The 24,173-nt window shown below is 45.4% G+C and overlaps 1 protein-coding gene across 1 annotated transcript in view; it reads left to right on the top strand.

The window, feature by feature from the left end:
• The window catches only part of LOC144493937 (dynein axonemal heavy chain 6-like), an 814,395-nt gene that overhangs the window by 119,862 nt on the left and 670,360 nt on the right, over nucleotides 1-24,173 (top strand). Inside the window, exons 16-19 of the mRNA XM_078213513.1 lie at nucleotides 3,477-3,648; nucleotides 10,383-10,487; nucleotides 22,712-22,830; nucleotides 23,664-23,738. Coding sequence (XP_078069639.1) covers nucleotides 3,477-3,648; nucleotides 10,383-10,487; nucleotides 22,712-22,830; nucleotides 23,664-23,738 — 471 coding nt within the window. The remainder of the gene's footprint in view (nucleotides 1-3,476; nucleotides 3,649-10,382; nucleotides 10,488-22,711; nucleotides 22,831-23,663; nucleotides 23,739-24,173) is intronic.

Below are 24,173 nucleotides of genomic sequence, written 5' to 3'. Positions count from 1 at the left end.
ACTCCACATTGATGAGTTGTTTGCAGAATTGGCCTGAGCCAGGCTCATTTACAGATGAATGTGGACAAGAAGTCACAGGAACTTGTGACAATTGTGACACATAAATGCTTGTTTAAAGATTGTCTAAAGACTGCTGTTTGATATCACTTCAGCTCCAAAATTGTTTCAAAGAGCAATGGGCCTATTCTCGCTGTATTGCTATGTGGATTATGTCCTAGTCACTGGGAGATGAAAAGGAATCTCTTTGGAATTTGGATGCCATTCTTCAGAGATTGGAAACTATGGTCTGAGAGCCCAGAAGGACATGTGAGTTTTCCAATCCTCCATTGAGTATTTGGGACATGTGACTGATTGCATGGCCTTCACAAATCTCCTTCAAAGGTCAAGGCAATACAGAGGTGCCTGCACCTCAGAATATTAATCAGTTGCCTTCCTTCCTGGGAATGTTGAACCACTACAGCAGATTTGTTCCAAACTCAGCAACCATTCTGAAACCATTACATAAGCTCTGTATCAGAACTAGACATGAAGTGTTTGGATCAATGCAATAACTCCTTCCAGCAAGCCAAAGAAGCATTACTCAGCCACTCTCCCTACAGTTAGCTTCTGGTGCATCTCCTTACAGTACAGGAACAGTGGTCTCCCACATTGGATGAAGAAATACCCATTGCTTTTGCTTCTTAAACCTTGAACAAAGCTGAAAGTAACTGTGCCCAGATTGAACGCGAAGCATTCGGCATCATCTTTAGAGTAAAGAAATTCCTGTATTATAAAGAATTTACATTAATAGATGATCCATTGACAATGACCATTTTTGGATTGGACCACACATGGGAATTCCATCACTAGCAGCTAAAAGAATGCAAAAATGGGCATTGCTTTTGCCTGCACGTGCTTGCACTATTGGATACCGACAGTCAGGTCTACATTGTAATGTAATTGGACTCAAGATTGCTAAAACCAGGTAGTTCATCAGACTACTCAAGCGGGAATATCTTCTGCATTGAACAAGTAGACAATATACCAGTCACTTCTTGACAAGTGAGGAAGCATCCAATATTCTCAGAAAGGATAGATATGGTATTACAAGGAAAGACATCAGAACTAACACCTAACCTGAAGCCATACTACTCCAGGAGATTGGAGCTATCAGTCAGGATGTCCTGTATGGGGCCTCAGCATGATCATTCCACCACCATTGAGAAGGCGAGTGTTATAGAAGCTACACAAGTGCCATTATAGAATTTATGCATGAAGGAAATAGTGAGGAGTTATTTCTGCAGGTCTGGACCGGATGTGGAAATTGAAAAGAAAGCCAGAACATGTTTTTCCCATGGGAAGGTAAGAAATCTGCCATCCTCAGCACCACTGCGGTCATGGGAACAGCCTGAAGAGACTTGGCAATGAGTGCATGTGAATATTGCAGGACATATGTTCCTGGTAATGGTCGATGTTCACACAAAGTGGCCAGAGGTTGCTGTGATGAAATCTACTTCATTGGAGAAGACTATCAAGAAGCTAGAAGCTTAGTGGGTTTGGATTCCCTGAACAATTGGTGAGTGATAAAGGATCCCAATTTGTCTGACAAGAATTCAAAAGTTTCTTGCAAGAGAATGGACTAGCAAAACATTTTGTCCAAACCATGAAACATATCTTGAGAGCAACCAGGGATCAAGGTTTGCTGATCAAATGTCTTCATAAATTCCTACTAGTGTATAGGAATACTGCTCATTCAATGACCAAGATCTCTCCTGCATTACTAATGATGGAGACAACTACAACCGGCATTCAATCTGTTGAAACCTCCAAAAATGAAAAACATTGTGCAACAGCAAGGACAAATGGAACCTGCGGAGAATCCAGATTCACCATACAAAATCCTGAAACCGAGACACCAACGGACACTGTTGAGGAAAACAACAGCTCACCTACAGACCAGACAGCTGGAGAACCTCTAATGCCAACAACACTGGTTAAACCCACCACCGATGATGTTTGGGTAAAAATGAAAACACCAGAGGTTACCACCAGTGTAAAGAAAAAGATGCCAAAGGTTCACCGTCAACTGTTCTGATAATGATAAACTCCAGACCGTCTGACTAATTGATTCTTGTCAGAGACATTCAATTTAAGAGGGGGGAATGTTACGTACTTATATTAATTCTGATTAGCTTACTGAAGCTCTGTCGTGTTAATGTATTCACTGGAAATGATGTCACAAGTCCCTAGCATGGGAAACAGTGAATAGAAGTAGCCATGTAAGAGAACACACACCTGTAAATAAAGCTCTTATTTTAAACCCTCCGAGCTCCCTAACATCATTCTCCAATATACAACAAGCAACAGATATTTCTTGAGACTGTTAGCCATTTCCTGCTGGGTTGCTGACACCCTGCATGTGGGACAGGCCCTGCTGGATCTGCTTGACTGCACTTATTTGATTTATTATTGTCACATGTATGAACATAGTGAAAAGTATTGTTTCTTGCGTGCTATACAGACAAAGCATACCATTCATAGAGAGTGCAGAATGTAGTGTTACAGTCATAGCTAGGGTGTAGAGAAAGATCAACTTAATGCGAGGTAGGTCCATTCAAAAGTCTGGCAGCAGCAGGGAAGAAGCTGTTCTTGAATCAGTTGCGACGTGACATCAGACTTTTGTATCTTTTTCATGACGGAAGAAGGTGGAAGAGAGAATGTCCGGGGTGCGTGGGGTCCTTAATTATGCTGGCTGCTTTGCCGAGGCAGCGGAAAGTGTAGACAGAGTCAATGGATGGGAGGCTGGTTTGCGTGATGGTTTGGGCTACATTCATGACCTTTTGTAGTTCCTTGCGGCCTTGGGCAGAGCAGGAGCCATACCAAGCTGTGATACAACCAGAAAAAATGCTTTCTATGGTGCATCTGTAAAAGTTGGGGAGAGTTGTAGCCGACATGCCAAATTTCCTTAGTCTGAGAAAGTAGAGGCGTTGGTGGGGCTTTCTTAACTATAGTGTCGGCATGGGGGACCAGGACAGGTTGTTGGTGATCTGGACACCTGAAAACATGAAGCTCTCGACCCTTTCTACTTCGTCCCCGTTGATGTAGACAGAGGCATGTTCTCCTTTACGCTTCCTGAAGTCGATGACAATCTTCTTCATCTCAAAGGAGTCTCAAAACAGGAGAATTCTGCCCCTCATTGGCAAGAAAAGGCGAAGTTGCCATCAATAAACTTAACAGAGAAATTACAAACCGAAAACCTGGGGACAAGTTCTCACTTAGTTCCTTTCCTATTGGAGTACTTCTGGTTTCTGATGACTCACATGTTTGCTTAGGGGCTGAAACCAAAAATCCAGGTTAGATTTTGATTTGGACATATTTGCCTTTACCCATACATAGCCTGATGAACTATCCACTGATCAAGAAAGACGTGAGACTCTGCTGCATTGCTGACATGACTGGATGTGCTTGAAATTATTTGGTGTCATTTCATATTGCAGGCAACTTCCGACAGAAACAAAACTGTTTGCCCAGATTGATGCTGCATGGAATGAGTTGATAATGAAAGTTCAGAGCAACACAAATATTCTGAAAGCAACCACTGCGGCTGGAGTTCTTGAGCTCCTACAGACCACCAATGCTAACCTGGAAAAGATACTGAAATGTCTTGAGGTACTTACACGGGTACAGGTTAGGAGGAGTAGGCCATTCAATACCCTGCAGCCTGCTCCACTTTCAATTTATGGGTGATCTGATTGCTCATAAGTTCATAAGATACAGGAGCAGAATTAGGCTATTTGGCCCATCGAGTCTGCTCTGCCATTCGATCATGGCTGATATGCTCCTCGGCCCCATTTTCCTGCCTTCGCCCCATAACCTTTCAACCCATTACCAATTAAAAATCTGACTAACTCCTCCTTAAATTTACTCACTGTCCTACTTTGGGGTAGCGAATTCCACAGATTCACAACCCTTTGGGAGAAGTAGTTTCTCCTCAATTCTGTTTTAAATTTATTACCCCTAATCCGAAGACTATGACCTCTCATCCTGGAATGCCCCACAAAAGAAAGCATCCGCTCCATGTCTTTTATCATCTTGTATACCTCAATTTGATCTCCCCTCATTCTTCTAAATTCCAGCGAGTATAGGTCTGTCTTCATACAACAAACCCCTCATCTCTGGAATCAATCTAGTGGATCTCCTCTGAACTGCCTCCAATGCCACTACACCTTTCCTCAAATAAGGGGACCAAAACTGTGCGCAATACTCCAGGTGCGGTCTCACCAATGCCTTGTATAGTTGCCATGTTGTGGAGATGTCGTATATTGTATAGCTGCAACAGTATTTCCTTACCTTTATATTCTATTCCTTTAGCTATAAATGCCAACATTCCATTTGCTTTCTTTACTATCTGCTGTATCTGCATGCTAGTTTTCTGTGACTCATGAATGATCCCTCTGCACTGGAGCATCCCGAAGTCTCTCCCCATTTAGATAATAAGTCGCCTTCCCATTTTTGCGACCAAAATCCATGACCTCACACTTATCCATGTCAAACTCCATCTGCCACATTTTGGCCCACTCTCCGAAGCTATCTATGTCCATTTGTAAGCTTCTTATTTCCTCATTGTAACTTACTGTCCCACCTATTGTGGCCTTAACATCACACTCCTGCCCACACCAGATACTAGTCAAGAATTTGTCTACCTCTACCTAAAAATATTCAACAACCTGAGAGTTTGACAGACTCACAAACTTCAAAAAAATTCTCATCATCTCATTTTAACTGGGACGTGTCTTATTTTTAAACTGTTTCGTGGTATGGATTCTCCCCTAAGGGGAACATCCTTTCAGCATCCACCTTGTTAAGTCTTCTCAGGATCTTATGTATTTCAGTAAGATCATCTCTGAAATCCAAAGGCTACAGGTCCAGCCTGTCCAACCTTTCCACATAGGAGAATCCTGCACCCTCCCCCCACTCAAACCCAGGAATCAGTTGAACAAACCTTTTCTGAATTGCCTTGAATGTAATTATGTCCTTTCTTAAATGAGGAGACCAAAACCATACACAATACTTCAGATTTGGTGTCAATGCTCTATACAGCTGTACTTTTATATCCAACTCCCCTCTGCAATAAACAAGTGCTCCATTTGCCCTCATTAACACTGGTTCTTCCTGGATTCTAACTTTGAGATTCATGTCCCAGGATATCCAGATCTCTCTGTACTACAGAGTTCTGCACTCTTTCTATTTAGAGAATATGCTGCATTTACATAAGAACATAAGAAATAGGAGCAGGAATAGGCCATCTAGCCCCTCGAGCCTGCCCCGCCATTCAATAAGATCATGGCTGCACTGAAGTGGATCAGTTCCACTTACCCGCCTGATCCCCATAACCCCTAATTCCCTTACCAATCAGGAATCCATCTATTCGTGATTTAAGCATATTCAACGAGGTAGCCTCCACCACTTCAGTGGGCAGAGAATCCCAGAGATTCACCACCCTCTGAGAGAAGAAGTTTCTCCTCAACTCTGTCCTAAACTGACCCCCCTTTATTTTGAGGCTGTGCCCTCTAGTTCTAGCTTCCTTTCTAAATGGAATGAATCTCTCCACCTCTACCCTATCCAGCCCCTTCATTATCTTATAGGTCTCTATAAGATCCCCCCTCAGCCTTCTAAATTCCAATGAGTACAAACCCAATCTGCTCAGTCTCTCCTCATAATCAACACCCCTCATCTCTGGTATCAACCTGGTGAACCTTCTCTGCACTCCCTCCAAGGCCAATATATCCTTCCGCAAATAAGGGGACCAATACTGCACACAGTATTCCAGCTGCGGTCTCACCAATGCCCTGTACAGATGCAGCAAGACATCTCTGCTTTTATATTCTATCCCCCTTGCGACATAGGCCAACATCCCATTTGCCTTCTTGATCACCTGTTGCATCTGCAGACTGGGCTTTTGCGTCTCATGCACAAGGACCCCCAGGTCCCTTTGCACAGCAGCATGTTGTAATTTCTTTCCATTTAGATAATAATCCAATTTGCTATTATTTCCTCCAAAGTGAATAAGCTTGCATTTGTCAACGTTATACTCCATCTGCCAGATCCTCGCCCACTCACTCAGCCTGTCCAAATAGAACATAGAACATAGAACATTACAGCGCAGAACAGGCCCTTCGGCCCACGATGTTGCACCGACCAGTTAAAAAAAAAAACTGTGACCCTCCAACCTAAACCAATTTCTTTTCGTCCATGAACCTATCTACGGATCTCTTAAACGCCCCCAAACTAGGCGCATTTACTACTGATGCTGGCAGGGCATTCCAATCCCTCACCACCCTCTGGGTAAAGAACCTACCCCTGACATCGGTTCTATAACTACCCCCCCTCAATTTAAAGCCATGCCCCCTCGTGCTGGATTTCTCCATCAGAGGAAAAAGGCTATCACTATCCACCCTATCTAAACCTCTAATCATCTTATATGTTTCAATAAGATCCCCTCTTAGCCGCCGCCTTTCCAGCGAAAACAATCCCAAATCCCTCAGCCTCTCCTCATAGGATCTCCCCTCCATACCAGGCAACATCCTGGTAAACCTCCTCTGCACCCTCTCCAAAGCCTCCACATCCTTCCTGTAATGTGGGGACCAGAACTGCACACAGTACTCCAAGTGCGGCCGCACCAGAGTTGTGTACAGTTGCAACATAACGCTACGACTCCTAAATTCAATCCCCCTACCAATAAACGCCAAGACACCATATGCCTTCTTAACAACCTTATCTACTTGATTCCCAACTTTCAGGGATCTATGCACACATACACCTAGATCCCTCTGCTCCTCCACACTATTCAAAGTCCTCCCGTTAGCCCTATACTCAACACATCTGTTATTCCTACCAAAGTGAATTACCTCACACTTCTCCGCATTAAACTCCATCCGCCACCTCTCGGCCCAACTTTGCAACCTGTCTAAGTCTTCCTGCAAACTACGACACCCTTCCTCACTGTCTACCACACCACCGACTTTGGTGTCATCAGCAAATTTGCTAATCCACCCAACTATACCCTCATCCAGATCATTAATAAATATTACAAACAGCAGTGGCCCCAAAACAGATCCCTGAGGTACACCACTTGTAACCGCACTCCATGATGAATATTTACTATCAACCACCACCCTCTGTTTCCTATCCGCTAGCCAATTCCTGATCCAATTTCCTAGATCACCCCCAATCCCATACATCTGCATTTTCTGCAGAAGCCTACCATGGTGAACCTTATCAAACGCCTTACTAAAATCCATATATACCACGTCCACTGCCCTGCCCCCATCCACCTCCTTGGTCACTTTCTCAAAAAACTCAATAAGGTTAGTAAGGCACGACCTACCTGCCACAAAACCATGCTGACTATCACCTATCAAATCTCTCTGCAGACCTTCTACGCCCTCCACACGATTCACTTTTCCACTTATCTTTGTGTCGTCTGCAAACTTTGTTACCCTACACTCAGTCCCCTCCTCCAGATCGTCTATATAAATGGTAAATAGTTGAGGCCCCAGTACCGATCCCTGTGGCACGCCACTAGTTACCATCTGCCAACCAGAAAAGCACCCATTTATTCCGACTCTCTGCTTCCTGTCGGATAGCCAATCCCTAATCCACGCTAACACCCTAACCCCAACTCCGTGTGACCCAATCTTCTCCAGCAACCTTTTGTGAGGCACCTTATCAAACGCCTTTTGGAAATCCAAAAACACCGCATCCACTGGTTCCCCTCCGTCAACCGCACTAGTCACATCTTCATAAAAATCCAACAAGTTCGTCAAGCACGACTTTCCCCTCATGAATCCATGCTGCGTCTGCTTAATCGAACCATTCTTATCCGGATGGCCTGCTATTTCTTCTTTAATGATGGATTCCAGCATTTTCCCAACTACAGACGTTAAGCTAACCGGCCTGTAGTTACCCGCCTTTTGTCTATTTCCTTTTTTAAACAGCGGCGTAACATTAGCCGTTTTCCAATCCGCCGGCACTACCCCAGAATCCAATGAATTTTGATAAATAACCACTAACGCATCCGCTATTACCTCTGACATTTCTTTCAGTACCCCGGGATGCATTCCATCCGGGCCCGGGGACTTGTCCACCTTCAGTCCTATTAGTCTACCAAGCACTGCCTCCCTGGTAACATTAATTGTATTGAGGACCTCTCCTCCTACCAACCCTCTATCGTTAATATTCGGTAAACTATTTGTGTCTTCCACCGTGAAGACCGACACAAAAAACTTATTTAAAGTTTCAGCCATTTCCTCATTTCCCACTATTAAATCCCCCCTCTCGTCCTCCAAGGGTCCAACATTCACTCTAGCCACTCTATTCCTTTTTATATATTTGTAAAAGCTTTTACTATCATTTTTTATATTTAGAGCTAGCCTAGCTTCATAACCTATCTTTCCTTTCTTTATCGCTTTCTTAGTCGTTCTTTGTTGTTTCTTAAAGTTTTCCCAATCTTCCGATTCTCCACTATTTTTAGCCACTCTGTACACATCGGTCTTTAATTTAATACTCTCCTTAATTTCCTTCGTTATCCACGGCTGGTTATTTAAATTCTTCTGCCAATGTGGACAAGTGCATATTTTCCCACATTATACTCCATCTGCCAAAGTTTTGCTCATTCACTTAACCTATCCATATCCCTTTGCAGTCCCCCTTATATTCTCTTCACAACTAACTTTCCTCCCAATCTTTGAGTCAGAACCAAATATACATTTGATGGCTTTTTTCAAATCACTGATATAGATTGTAAACAGTTGAGGTCCCAGCACCAAGCCATGTGACACTCTACTTGTTACATCTTGCCAGCCTGAAAATGACCCACTTATGCCTGTTGTTTTGGAACAGGAGTAGACCATTTCACCTGTCGAGCTTGCTCCACCATTCAATACAATCATGGCCGAATTCTCTGGTCTCGTATTCTCTGGCCACTGCTGCCAGAGAACGGAGAATTTTGCACTCAGTCAAATCTCCATTCCCAACAACAGGACCGGAGAATCCCAGCTGTTGTCAAGGTTGTCGAATTCCAGCCTTCAATGCCTTTTACGCAAACTGTCCCCATAACCCTTAATAATATTGTTCATCAGAATTCTATCAATCTCTACTTTAAACACACTCAATGACTGAGCTTCCACAGCCCTCTGGGATAGAGGGCTCTGTGTGAAGACATTCCTCCTCATCTTGGTCCTAATTAGCTTCAGCCTGATTTTGAAACTGTGCCTCCTGGTTCTAGGCTCCCCAACAAAGGAAAGATCTTACCTGGATCAATCCGGTCTATTCCTTTAAGTATTTTGGAGATTTCAATGAGATCAACTCTCATTCTTTGAAAACTTAGTGAATACAGGTCCAGTTTGTTCAAATTCTCTCCATAAGACAGTCCTGCCACCCCTGTAACAAGTCTGGTGCCCCTTTGTTGCACTCACTTCTTGTTAGCCAACCAATCTTTTATCTTACTTTTATACTCTATTTTCCGTTTCTGAGTCAATCCCTTGGTCTTCCTTTACTGAATTCTAAACTACTCGCAATCTTCAGATCTGTTGTTTTCTCTGGTCAATTTGTATGCCTCTTCCTTGGGTCTGATACAAGGGAAATTAGAGATAGTAAGTCATGGTTTGGCCACCTTTCCAGTTTTAATTTTACACTAGACAGGCATGGTGGCTTGTGGGCGGCACAGTGGTTAGTACTGCTGCCCCTCAGTGCCAGAGACCTGGGTTCGATTCCCGGCTTGGGTCACTGTCTGTCTGGAGTTTGCACATTCTCCGGGTGCTCCGGTTTCCTCCCATAGTCCAAAGATGTGCGAATTAGGTTGATTGGCTATGTTAAATTGACCCTAGTGTCAAGGGGTTAGCAAGGTAAATATGTGGGGTCACAGGGATAGGGCCTGGGTGGGATTGTGGTCGGTGCAGGCTCGATGGGCCGAATGGCCTCCTTCTGCACTGTAGCGATTCTATGATTCTACTGCTGTGCCCTGAATTAAGTAAATCCATTAAGTATGACCACAGAAATGCCGGTCTGCTTCCCTAACGGACAAATCCCTATCATTATTCCTCACCCACTCCTTTTTCTCTCCACCTGTGCAGTAGGGCCACTGACTTTGAATGCAAGCCTACTTGTGACACAAACAAATTAATTTTAAACATTTACTGCACTCTGAGGAACTATCACCCTTATCCACAAGCTTCCACAAATAACAATGAGAGAACTGACTAGATAATCTGCTTTTGATGCTCTAGTTAGAGTAACATTCTGAACTGCACATGCATGCTATGATTCTGTTGGATTCAGTGCTACAAATGTTCCTGTTTAGATGAATTAAGTGAAACTGATCCAGATTTGCTGTTTTTTTGCAGGATTACTTGGAAGCCAAGCGGATTTCTTTCCCACGCTTTTATTTCCTCAGTAACAGTGAGTTGTTGGATATCCTATCTCAAAGCAAAAACCCCGAGGCTATCCGGGTAAGAACCACCAAAGCTGAAGTTTAAAGATTTCACTAATGATGGATTGATTGTATTTCTGTTCTTTTATGAGCAGAAGATTAAGGGTGAACTAATTGAGTGTTGAAGATGATGGATAGAAACTAATTCTTCTGTGGAAATCCAGAACAAAGCTATGTTGTTAGAACGAGAGCTGGATTGCGAATGTCAGGAAATATATCTTCAAACAAAGAGCCAGTTGAAAAATGTCCAAACTCAGGATGATAGATTTGTGTCAGATTGGGGTACTTATGCGTAATGGACCCAAAGCAGGTCAATGGATTTACGATAAAAATGAGCCGTGATCTAATTGAATGACAGGTGAATGGCCTCCTGCTGTACTTATTGCTCCCTGGATATACATAGCAGCAGAAAAACCAATTACGACATCATTGCTGCCCCCATTTATACATGTATAAGGTGTCATGAGAGAAACTATTAACCTACCACAGCATGTCTGCCTCTCCCAAAAGTAGGGGGCATTTTTCTTTAGGTGCGTTTTGGCCTCAACTACATTCTATGATAGTGAATTCCACACATCCACCGCCCTCTGGGTGAAGAAATTTCTCCTCACCTCAGTTCTAAAAGGTTTACCCCTTATCCTCAAACTATGACCCCTAGTTCTGGACTCCCCCACCATTGGGAACATTCTTTCTGAAGCTACCCTGTTAGAATTTTATAAGTTTCTATGAGATCCCCTCTCACTCTAAACTCCAGTGAATATAATCCGAACTGACTTAGTCTCTCATATGATAAACCTGCCATCCCAGGAATCAGCCTGGTAAACCTTCGCTGTAGTCCCTCTATAGCAAGGACATCCTTCCTCAGATAAGGAACCCAAAACTGTACACAATACTCCAGGTGTGGCCTCACCAATGTCCTATACAATTGCAGCAAAACATCCCTATCCTTAAATCCTCTGACTATGAAAGTCAACATACCATTTGCCTTCTCGACTGCCTGCTGTACCTGCACGCTTACTTTCAGCAACTGATGCGCGAGGACACCGAGGTCTCACGAAGTATCCACCTCTCTCAATTTACACCCATTCAAGAAATAATCTGTCTTCCTATTTTTGCTACTAAAGTGGATAATCTCTCATTTATCCACATTATACTGCATCTGCCATACACATGCCCACACTCAACTTGTGCAAAACCCACTGAAGCATCTCTGCATAATCCTCACAGCTCACCCTCTCATGCATTTAGCATCTCGAACTGTCGTAAGATATCACAAACTTTGGAACCACTTCAGATATCTTCTGATTCATCACTTGCCAGATCCTTTCCAGTTCTGACTTGAATGAACATTATCCTGTTTGAATCCCAGTTCCTTTTACTTCAGGCTTCCTGGAAAATCCTCTTCATTTCTCTAGTTCCCTTAAGTAGCTGTCCTTTATATTTATGGAACAGGCTTTCTTTACCATTACTACCATTAGATAGGTTGGGGGGAGGGGATCAAAATGAGGTGACTGAGAGTGGGGAAGTTAGCTCGCAAACAGAGAAGGGTTATAGACAGTGCAAGAGGGAGGATGGATGGGGGATAGAGAAGGGGAGAGCTCAGACCAAAGGATTGAGATGTGTTTACTTTAATGCCAGGAGTATAGTGAATAAAGGGAATGAGCTCAGAGCGTGGATCGATGCCTGGAAGTATGATGTGGTGGCCATTACGGAGACTTGGATGTCTCAGGGACAGGACTGGATACTCCAGGTGCCGGGATTCAGATGTTTCAGGAAGGACAGGGAGGGAGGCAAGAGAGGGGGTGGAGTGGCACTGCTGATCAGGGATAGTGTCACAGCTGTAGAGAAGGTGTATGCTGTGGAGGGATTGTCCACAGAGTCTCTGTGGGTGGAAGTTCAGAGTGGGAAGGGACCGGTCACTTTGCTGGGAGTTTTCTATAGGCCGCCCAATAGTAAAAGGGAGGTGGAGGAGCAGATAGGGAAACAGATCCTGGAGAGATGCAGTAATAGCAGAGTTGTTGTGATGGGAGACTTTAATTTCCCAAACATAGATTGGAATATCCCTAGGGTAAGGGGATTGGATGGGGAAGAGTTGGTTAGGTGTGTTCAGGAGGGTTTCCTGACACAGCATGTGGACAAGCCTACAAGAGGAGAGGCTGTACTTGATCTGATACTGACCAATGAACCTGGACAGGTGTCAGATCTCTCAGTGGGAGAGCATCTTGGGGATAGCGATCATAACTCTATCTCCTTTAGGCTTGCATTGGAAAAAGAGAGGATCAGGCAAGCTAGGAAAGTGTTTATATGGAGTAAGGGGAAATATGAAGACATTAGACAGCAAATTAGAGGAGTAAATTGGAAGGAGGTATTCTTGGAGAAATGTACTGAAGAGAGGTGGCAGTTTTTCAAGGAATGACTGTCTAGAGTTCTACAGGACAACGTTCCGAGCAGACAGGGAGGTGTTGGTCGGTTAAAGGAACCGTGGTGCACGAAAGCTGTGCGGGACCTAGTCGAGAAGAAAAGGAAAGCGTACAAAAGGCTCAGAGAGCTTGGCGAAGATAGGGATTTAGAAGAGTATACGGCTTGTAGGAAGGGACTAAATAAGGAAATTAGGAGAGCCAGAAGGGGTCACGAGAAGACCCTGGCAGGTAGGATTAAGGAGAACCGTAAGGCGTTCTATAAATATGTGAAGAGTAAAAGGATGAGACGTGACGGAATAGGGCCTATAAAAGGTGAAGGCGGGAAAGTCTGTACGGAACCAGTAGAAATGGCAGAGGCGCTCAATGAGTATTTTGCCTCGGTTTTCACAGAGGAGGAGGACATGGGTGGATGTACTGCGGGCGTGCGGTGGACTGAAAGGATAGGGTATGTGGACTTTAACAAACAGGTTGTGCTGGAATCTTTGAATGGCATCAAGATAGATAAGTCGCCGGGTCCGGATGGGATGTACCCCAGGTTACTGTGGGAGGCGAGGGAAGAGATTGCAGAGCCTCTGGCGATGATCTTTGCGTCGTCGATGGAGACGGGAGAGGTGCCGGAGGATTGGAGGATTGCAGATGTGGTTCCTATTTTCAAGAAGGGGAATAGGGATAGCCCAGGTAATTACCGACCGGTGAGTCTAACCTCAGTGGTTGGTAAACTGATGGAGAAGATCCTGAGGGACAGGATATAAGGCATTTAGAGAGGTTTAGTATGCTCAAGAATACTCAGCATGGCTTTGTCAAAGGCAGATCGTGCCTAATGAGCCTGGTGGAGTTCTTCGAAAATGTGAGTAAACACATTGATGAAGGGAAGGCAGTAGATGTGGTTTATATGGATTTTAGCAAGGCGTTCGATGAGGTCCCCCATGCAAGGCTTCTAGAAAACGTGAGAGGGCATGGGATCCAAGGGGCTGCTGCCCGGTGGATCCAGAACTGGCTTGCCCAAAGGAGGCAGAGAGTGGGTATAGATGGGTCTTTTTCTAAATGGAGGTCGGTCACCAGTGGTGTGCCCCAGGGATCAGTTCTGGAACCCTTGCTGTTTGTCATTTTCATAAATGACCTGGATGAGGAAGTGGAGGGATGGGTTAGATATAGATATAGATATATAGATATAGAACAGTACAGCACAGAACAGGCCCTTTGGCCCACGATGTTGTGCCGACCTTCATCTGAAACCAAGATCAAGCTATCCCACTCCCTACCATCCTGGTGTGCTCCATGTGCCTATCCAATAACCGCTTAAATGTTCCTAAAGTGTCTGACTCCACTATCACTGCAGGCAGTCCATTCCACACCCCAACCACTCTCTGCGTGAAGAACCTACCTCTGATATCCTTCCTATATCTCCCACCATGAACCCTATAGTTATGCCCCCTTGTAATAGCTCCATCCACCCGAGGAAATAGTCTTTGAACGTTCACTCGATCTATCCCCTTCATCATTTTATAAACCTCTATTAAGTCTCCCCTCAATCTCCTCCGCTCCAGAGAGAACAGCCCCAGCTCCCTCAACCTTTCCTCATAAGACCGACACTCCAAACCAGGCAGCATCCTGGTAAATCTCCTCTGCACTCTTTCCAGCGCTTCCACATCCTTCTTATAGTGAGGTGACCAGAACTGCACGCAATATTCCAAATGCGGTCTCACCAAGGTCCTGTACAGTTGCAGCATAACCCCACGGCTCTTAAACTCCAACCCCCTGTTAATAAAAGCTAACACACTATATGCCTTCTTCACAGCTCTATCCACTTGAGTGGCAACCTTTAGAGATCTGTGGATATGGACCCCAAGATCTCTCTGTTCCTCCACAGTCTTCAGAACCCTACCTTTGACCCTGTAATCCACATTTAAATTTGTCCTACCAAAATGAATCACCTCACATTTATCAGGGTTAAACTCCATTTGCCATTTTTCAGCCCAGCTTTGCATCCTATCTATGTCTCTTTGCAGCCTACAACAGCCCTCCACCTCATCCACTACTCCACCAATCTTGGTGTCATCAGCAAATTTACTGATCCACCCTTCAGCCCCCTCCTCTACGTCATTAATAAAAATCACAAAGAGCAGAGGACCAAGCACCGATCCCTGCGGCACTCCGCTAGCAACCTGCCTCCAGTCCGAAAATTTTCCATCCACCACCACCCTCTGTCTTCGATCAGACAGCCAGTTACCTATCCAATCGGCCAACTTTCCCTCTATCCCACACCTCCTTACTTTCATCATAAGCCGACCATGGGGGACCTTATCAAACGCCTTACTAAAATCCATGTATATGACATCAACCGCCCTACCTTCATCAACACACCTAGTTACCTCCTCAAAAAATTCTATCAAATTTGTGAGGCACGATTTGCCCTTCACAAATCCGTGCTGACTATCCCGGATTAATCCGCATCTTTCTAAATGGTCGTAAATCCCATCCCTAAGGACCTTTTCCATCAATTTACCAACCACCGAAGTCAGACTAACCGGTCTATAATTACCAGGGTCATTTCTATTCCCTTTCTTAAACAGAGGAACAACATTTGCCACTCTCCAGTCCTCCGGCACCATCCCCGTGGACAGCGAGGACCCAAAGATCAAAGCCAAAGGCTCTGCAATCTCATCCCTCGCCTCCCAAAGAATCCTAGGATACATTTCATCAGGCCCAGGGGACTTATCGACCTTCAGTTTATTCAAAACTGCCAATACATCCTCCCTCCGAACATCTATTTCCTCCAGCCTATTAGCCTGTAACACCTTCTCTTCCTGAAAAACATGGCCCCTCTCCTTGGTGAACACTGAAGAAAAGTATTCATTCATCACCTCGCCTATCTCTACTGATTCCATACACAAGTTCCCACCACTGTCCTTGACCGGCCCTAACCTCACCCTGGTCATTCTTTTATTCCTCACATAAGAGTAAAAAGCCTTGGGGTTTTCCTTGATCCGACCCGCCAAGGACTTCTCATGTCCCCTCCTAGCTCTCCTCAGCCCCTTTTTCAGCTCGTTCCTTGCTAACTTGTAACCCTCAATCGAGCCATCTGAACCTTGTTTCCTCATCCCTACATAAGCTTCCCTCTTCCTTTTCACAAGACATTCCACCTCTTTTGTGAACCACGGTTCCCTCACTCGGCCATTTCCTCCCTGCCTGACAGGGACATACCTATCAAGGACACCCAGTATTTGTTCCTTGAAAAAGTTCCACTTTTCATCAGTGCCTTTCCCTGACAGTTTCTGTTCCCATCTTATGCCCCCTAATTCTTGCCTAATCGCATCATAATTACCTCTCCCCCAATGGTAAGCCTTGCCCTGCCGTCCGGCCCTATCCCTCTCCATTGCAATAACAAAAGACACCGAATTGTGGTCACTATCTCCAAAGTTCTCTCCCACAACCAAATCTAACACTTGGCCCGGTTCATTTCCCAGTACCAAATCCAATGTGGCCTCACCCCTTGTCGGCCTATCCACATATTGTGTCAGGAAACCCTCCTGCACACACTGCACAAAAAGTGCCCCATCCAAACTATTCGACCTACAAAGGTTCCAATCAATATTTGGAAAGTTAAAGTCCCCCATGACAACTACCCTGTGACCCCCACACGTATCCATAATCTGCTTAGCAATTTCTTCCTCCACATCTCTATTACTATTTGGGGGCCTATAGTAAACTCCTAGCAACGTGACCGCTCCTTTCCTGTTTCTAACTGCAGCCCATATTACCTCAGTGTGCATATCCCCCTCAAAGTGCTTTTCCGCAGCCGTTAAACTATCCTTGATTAACAATGCTACTCCTCCACCTCTTTTACCAGCTTCCCTACACTTACTGAAACATCTATACCCCGGAACGTCCAACAACCATTCCTGTCCTTGTTCTACCCACGTCTCCGTAATGGCCACAACATCGTAGTCCCAAGTAGCAATCCACGCCCCAAGTTCATCCACCTTGTTCCGGATGCTCCTTGCGTTGAAGTAGACACACTTCAACCCATCTTCCTGTCTACCGGTACCCACCCTTGACCTTGATACCTTCCCCAATACCTCACCACCCTCAACACTGACTTCCGGACTACAACTCCTTTTCCCACTCCCCTGACAAATTAGTTTAAATCCCCCTGAAGAGCCGTAGCAAATTTCCCTCCCAGGATATTGGTGCCCCTCTGGTTCAGGTGCACCCCGTCCTGTTTGTAGAGGTCCCACCTTCCCCAGAACGTGTTCCAATTATCCATGTATCTGAAACCCTCCCTCCTGCACCATCCCTGCAACCACATGTTTAAGTGCACTCTCTCCCTGTTCCTCAACTCGCTATCACGTGGCACCGGTAACGTACCAGAGATGACCACATGTTTTGTCTTTGCTCTCAGCTTCCAGCCCAGCTCCCGAAATTCCTGTTTTAAATCCCCGTCCCTTCTCTTACCTATGTCATTGGTACCAATGTGTACCACGACTTGTGACCGTTTCCCCTCCCCCTTAAGAATCCGGAAAACACGGTCCGAGACGTCACGGACCCTGGCATCCGGTAGGCAACAAACCATCCTCGAGTCTCTTTTGCTGCCACAGAACCTCCTATCTATCCCTCTAACTGACGAGTCCCCAATAACTATTGCCCTCCCGCTCTCCTCCTTACCCTCCTGAGCCACAGGGACGGACTCAGTGCCGGAGATCCTCTCACTGCGGCTCACCACTGGTATGTCGTCCCCCTCAACCGTATCCAAAGCGGAATACTTATTGCTAAGGGGAACGACCACAGGGGATCCCTGCACCGACTGCTTCTTCCCAGCCCCTCTCACCGTCACCCATCTATTTTCATTCCGCGGAGTAACTGTATCCCTGAAGCTTCTGTCTATGGCCATCTCTGCATCCCTAATGATCCTAAGTTCCTCCAACTCCAGCTCCAGTTCCCTTACACGGTTTTGGAGGAGCTGCAGATGGATGCACTTCTCACAGGTATAATCAGCAGGGACACTGACATCGTCCCTCACCTCGAACATAGTGCAAGAGGAACATTGCACTGCCTTCCCACCATCCTCTCTAGATACCTTGCCAGTACCAGGTAGAAACAGCAAAAAATGAATTAACTCACCCCTGCTCGCCCTTTCTGCCTAAGCCCTGTGAGCCAAAGCCCTACAGCTTTCACTCTGCCTCCTGCTCACTCAAGCCCTGTGAGCCAAAGCCCTACAGCTTTCACTCTGCCTCCTGCTCACTCAAGCCCTGTGAGCCAAAGCTCTACAGCTTTCACTCTGCCTCCTGCTCACTCTGCTGCCCGCTAACGACGCTGCCCGCTCAAACGTGCGGCCTACTTTTAAACCCTCCAAAAACCTTCCCAGACTCCTGCTGGGCCCACTTCCTGTTTTAAATAAAAAACCTCCGATTTTTTACACAAATTTAACTTAAAATAAATAAATAAATGTAGTGAACAAACCAACTGCCTTCTCCTCAGCCTGGTCCTGTGGAACAAGTTTGTATGCAAGAACAAATAGGCTTTTATTCGCAAAAGACTTGGAGCACACCCGTGCTGATGAACTGGTCCAGAGACTTGGTAAGTTTGCCGACGACACGAAGGTTGGTGGGGTTGTGGATAGTCTGGAGGGATGTCAGAAGTTACAGAAGGACATAGATAGGATGCAAGACTGGGCGGACAAGTGGCAGATGGACTTCAACCCAGATAAATGCGTCGTGGTCCATTTTGGTAGGACAAATGGGATGAAGGAGTACAATATAAAGGGAAAGACTCTTAGTTAAGTAGAGGATCAGAAGGACCTTGGGGTCTGGGTCCATAGGACTCTAAAATCGGCCCCGCAGGTGGAGGAGGTGGTTAAGAAGGTGTATGGTGTGCTGGCCTTTAGGGAATCGAGGGATTGAGTTTAGGAGTCCGGGGATAATGATGCAGCTGTATAAGACCCTCGTCCGACCCCACTTGGAGTACTGTGCTCAGTTCTGGTCGCCTCACTAGAGGAAGGATGTGGAAAAGATTGAAAGGGTGCAGAGGAGATTTACAAGGATGTTGCCTGGATTGAGTGGCATGCCTTATGAGGATAGGCTGAGGGAGCTCGGTCTTTTCTCCTTGGAGAGACGTAGGATGAGAGGAGACCTAATAGAGGTGTATAAGATGTTGAGAGGCATAGATCGGGTGGACTCTCAGAGGCTTTTTCCCAGGGTGGAAATGTCTGCTACTAGAGGACACAGGTTTAAGGTGCTGGGGGGTAGGTACAGGGGAGATGTTAGGGGTAAGTTTTTCACAGAGAGGGTGGTGGGCGAGTGGAATCGGCTGCCGTCAGTGGTGGTGGAGGCGAACTCAGTAGGGTCTTTTAAGAGACTCCTGGATGAGTTCATGGAGCTTAATAGGATGAAGGGTTATAGGTAGGTCTAGAAGGTAGGGATGTGTTCGGCACAACTTGTGGGCCGAAGGGCCTGTTTGTGCTGTAGTTTTTCTATGTTTCTATGTTTCTATCTCTGCTTTTATATTCTATCCCCCTTGCGATAAAGGCCAACATCCCATTTGCCTTCTTGATCACCTGTTGCACCTGCAGACTGGGTTTTTGCGTCTCATGCACAAGGACCTCCAGGTCCCTCTGCACAGCAGCATGTTGTAATTTCTTTCCATTTAGATAATAATCCAATTTGCTATTATTTCTTCCAAAGTGAATAACCCCGCATTTGTTAATGTTATACTCCATCTGCCAGATCCTCGCCCACTCACTCAGCCTGTCCAAATCTCTCTGCAGACCTTCTACACCCTCCACACGATTCACTTTTCCACTTATCTTTGTGTCGTCTGCAAACTTTGTTACCCTACACTCAGTCCCCTCCTCCAGATCGTCTATATAAATGGATTTATGTATTTAAGAATAGTCATTTTAAAGCCACTATTGCCATTATTGTTGTTAAATCGTTGTTGCAGCAGTTCTTTCTCCATCTACAGTGCTGTAGCATATGAGAATTAAATGATGCAGTTAAGATCCTGACATATCTTAAGTTTTGGGACTTTTTGGTAGTTTATGTAGTTTCTGGCAAGTTGTATTTATTTTTCAGATGCTTTTGATTTCAATTAACTGGATAGTTGGACAGTCCTCGTGAAATTCTATATACTGAGACAGTAACTGATCCTTAATGTAAGCAGCTTTATGAATGAAACGGGGGGATTCTCCCAAAAAACTTCTAAGTGTCAAATTCATGTAAAAACTGGAGTAAATCCTGCTGGTTTTTCCAGCGGGATTTTCAAAATGAGTCTCCCGCACTCTGTGCACTGCAGAGTGCACTAGCGTGAATCACGCCAAAAATCAGTGGGTGGGGCCTATTCCTGCTGGAGAGGCCGGCAGCATAGCACTGAGTGGACCACTGCGCATGCGCCGATCTGTCAGCGGTGAGATTGGTGCACGTGGCCCCTGTCTCCCTGCTGGAGAGGCCGGCAGCATAGCACTGAGTGGACCACTGCGCATGCGCCGATCTGTCACCGCTGAGATAGGTGCAAGTGGCCCCTGTCTCCCTGCTGGAGAGGCCGGCAGCATAGCACTGAGTGGACCACTGCGCATGCGCCGATCTGTCAGCGCCGAGATAGGTGCAAGTGGCCCCTGTCTCCCTGTTGGAGAGGCCGGCAGCATAGCACTGAGCGGACCACTGCGCATGCGCCGATCTGTCAGCGCCGAGATAGGTGCAAGTGGCCCCTGTCTCCCCGCTGGGGAGCTATTGTAAACCCCGCTAAAGTGTAATACTCCTGGCAGTGGGGGAGAGGCTAGCCGGCCTGAGGACTTCAATCCCAGGCCTGCTAATTAGATTCAAATTGTGTGGAAAGCAGCATCTACATAATTTATTCAGCTCCACGCCGAATTCTGGTGAGGAACTGACGGTGCCGGAAATCTGGAGACCGGTAACTCACGGAGGCCGTGGCGCCCAGCATGGAGCTCGCAAAACAGCCTCCGCTTGAGTCTCCCAGCCCGCTGCGCTACCAAAGCAATGCAGTGGGCTGGGAGAATCACCTCCAAGTGATTTGTGTTTCACTGCCTGAACGGGTGGAAGCAGATTCAATAGCAACTTTCCAAAAACGGTTGGAAAAGTACTTGAATAACTGCAGGGCTAAAGGGAAAAGGTTGGCTGTCAAATTTGCTAATGCCACAGAGATGGATCAGAAAGTAAGTTGTGAAGAGGATATAAGGAGGCTATAAATGGACATAGATCTGGCAGGTGGAATAACGAGAAACACATTATCTAAATGATGAGAGATTGCGCAACTCTGAGATGCAAAGGGATCTGCGTGTTCTAGTGTATGGCAAGTTATGAAGCAAGTTAAGAGGATGCATTATTTATTGTGAGGGAAATTTAATACAAAACTAGGGAGGTTATGCTTCAATTATGCAGAGCATTGGTGAAACCACATCTGGAGTTGTGAACATTGTCAATCTCCTTACTTTAGAAAAGATGTAAATGTGTCAGAAACAGTTTGGAGCTGGTTTATGAAACTAATAGTGGACGGGTTGTATTGGCCAGGCCAGGCCAGGCCAGGCTTGCGTCCACTGACGTTTAGACGAATAAGAAGTGACTTTATTGAAATATCCAAGGGGTATTGATCGGTGGATGTGGAGTGAATGTTTCTGTTTGTGGGAGAGTCTGGGGGTCGTTGGTTAAAATTAATGTGTCACCCATTTAAGTCGAGATGAGGAGAAATATTTCTCTCAGAAGGTTGTGAATCTTTGAACTTCTCTTCCTCAAAGGGCAGTAGAAACAGTCTTTGAATATTTTTGAGGACGAGGTCGGGGTGAAGGGTTACTGGGGGTAGGTGGGAATGTGGTGTTGAAGATACAAACAGATCAGCTGTGAATGACAGAACATTGAATGATAGAGGTCTATAAAATAATGAGGGGCATAGATCAGCTAGATAGTCATAGAAATCATAGAATCCCTACAGTGCAGAAAGAGGCCATTGGGCCCATCGAGTCTGCACCGACCACAATCCCACCCAGGCCCTACCCCCATATCCCTACAAATTTACCCACTAATCCCTCTAACCTACGCATCTCAGGACTCTAAGGGGCAATTTTTAGCATGGCCAATCAACCTAACCTGCACATCTTTGGACTGTGGGAGGAAACCGGAGCACCCGGAGGAAACCCACGCAGACACGAGGAGAATGTGCAAACTCCACACAGACAGTGACCCGAGCCGGGAATCGAACCCAGGTCCCTGGAGCTGTGAAGCAGCAGTGCTAACCACTGTGCTACTGTGCTGCCCCTCAATATCTTTTCCCAAAGATAGGGGACTGTAAAACTAGAGGGCATAGGTTTAAGATGAGAGATACAAAAGTATCCAGAGGGGCAATTTTTTCACACAGAGTGGTGAGTGTCTGGAACAAGCTGCCAGAGGTAGTAGTAGAGGCGGGTACAGTTTTGTCTTTTAAAAAGTGTTTAGACAGTTACATGGGTAAGATGGGTATCGAGGGATATGGGCCAAATGCAGGCAATTGGGACTCGCTTAGGGGTTTAAAAAAAAAGGACGGCATGGACAAGTTGGGCCGAAGGGCCTGTTTCCATGCTGTAAAACTCTACGACTCTATAACAGACTTGAAGGGCCGAGTGGCCTATTCCTAATTAGTATATTGGTAACGGGGGAGTGAGAGTGATCAGATAACCCTTTCAAGGAGCTGGTACAATGATGATTCACATTGTCTTGGGTACTTACCATTCTATGATTTCCCTCATAGAAAGTTGGAAAATGGCATCACCACAAGGAGATCCTAATGGGCGGGTTTAACTGTATGAATTGTCATATTGATTTCTTCATTGTTTCTGTAGCCTCATTTGGCCAAATGCTTTGAGAACATCAGATCTCTGGAAATCTTCAAGCAAGCGACCAGACCTCCCATTGTAGTGATGATCAAGTCTGCAGAAAATGAAAATCTTCCCATGCCAAGGTGCCAACTATGTTAACAGATACACTTATTCCGTTTTGCATGAATGACTTGATCTTTACTCCCCTTTAGTTTGGGTTTACATGGTCAAAAACCAAGGAGCCAGAGAATGTTACAGCACAGAAAGAAGCTACTTGGCTCATCGCATCTGTGCTGAATTTGAAACTGACAACTAGGGTAAAAAGGATCTGCTAAACTCTCTGAGCCACATCTGGGTGTAAACGGCAGGATGGTCACCCCCAGCCAAAGTGCTTCATTAACAATAAATAATCTGCTTATTTACCTCTTGTGTATCTCGCTGTAATACTGGATGTCTTCTACCTTTATTCATCCTTTAGCTCCTGAAATTAACGTTGAAGAAGCACACCTATACTATTCCTATCCCACGTCAGCTGATTGCTGTCTTCTTCCAAGTGCCTCTCCACCCCCTGCATTATATCCTGTACACTTTGTAACAGAGCACACAGTCACTGCAAAAATACCACCTCATCCTGAATTGTCAAGACCCCTTTTAACCAGACCCTTCTCAGAAAACCTTATAATGCCAGGACATCCTGTCAGAGGGTGCAATGTTTATCATTAAATGTTCTCTTGATTCATCATTATCAGTAAGTTTCTGAAAACAGTGTTGTCAATGTACTTCATTTTCTTTCCTGCAACATCTAATTGCCATTTAATTTGTGAAGTTGTTGCTGAGGAAGCTATTCTTTGATTCCATGGGGAAAATTAGTTTTAGCTTTGCATTAATTTTTAACATTCCCAGAGAAAAAACCCAAATTGCCATATCCCAGCCGATGTCCTGATGACACTGATTCTTGTTAACTTGTTTTGTGCAGGAATATTCGAATCCGGGGTCCTATTGAACAATGGCTGGGAAATGTGGAAACTGCCATGTTTGAGTCTGTGAAAAAGTAAGTGATTGGAAATTGGAGCATTGTGGGGTGAGGGCCGGGTGTGGGCACACAGTTCATGTCAGTGCGGATGGCACATCATATCCAGACTGTCATCTGATTGCAATAGTTTGTGCATACAGCCAGCATTATGCATTGGTTGGATGCCCATCCTAGAATTCAGCATAATTCAGGCACCCAGCTTCTTCTAAAGAGGAAATGCAATCTGGCAGCGTTTAGAAGTGGTCAGAGGGGTGAAGTAGGGTGTGACTGTGAGTGAGGAAGATAAAGGGCCTGAGGAGCCTTCATTCTTGCAGTTGACCACCAGATTTGAGGTCCTTGCAGCCTGAACGGATGAAGACAGAGGCTGCAAGGTGGATGGATGAACTGAGCATGGCACCATGCTACAGGAAGTTATTCAAGCGGTGGGGGAGTTAATAAGAACATATAGGGGGA

The sequence above is a fragment of the Mustelus asterias genome, chromosome 5 (assembly GCF_964213995.1).
Source record: "Mustelus asterias chromosome 5, sMusAst1.hap1.1, whole genome shotgun sequence".
NCBI classification, from domain to species: Eukaryota; Metazoa; Chordata; class Chondrichthyes; order Carcharhiniformes; family Triakidae; genus Mustelus; species Mustelus asterias.
This window is presented reverse-complemented; position numbering and strand designations above follow the sequence as displayed.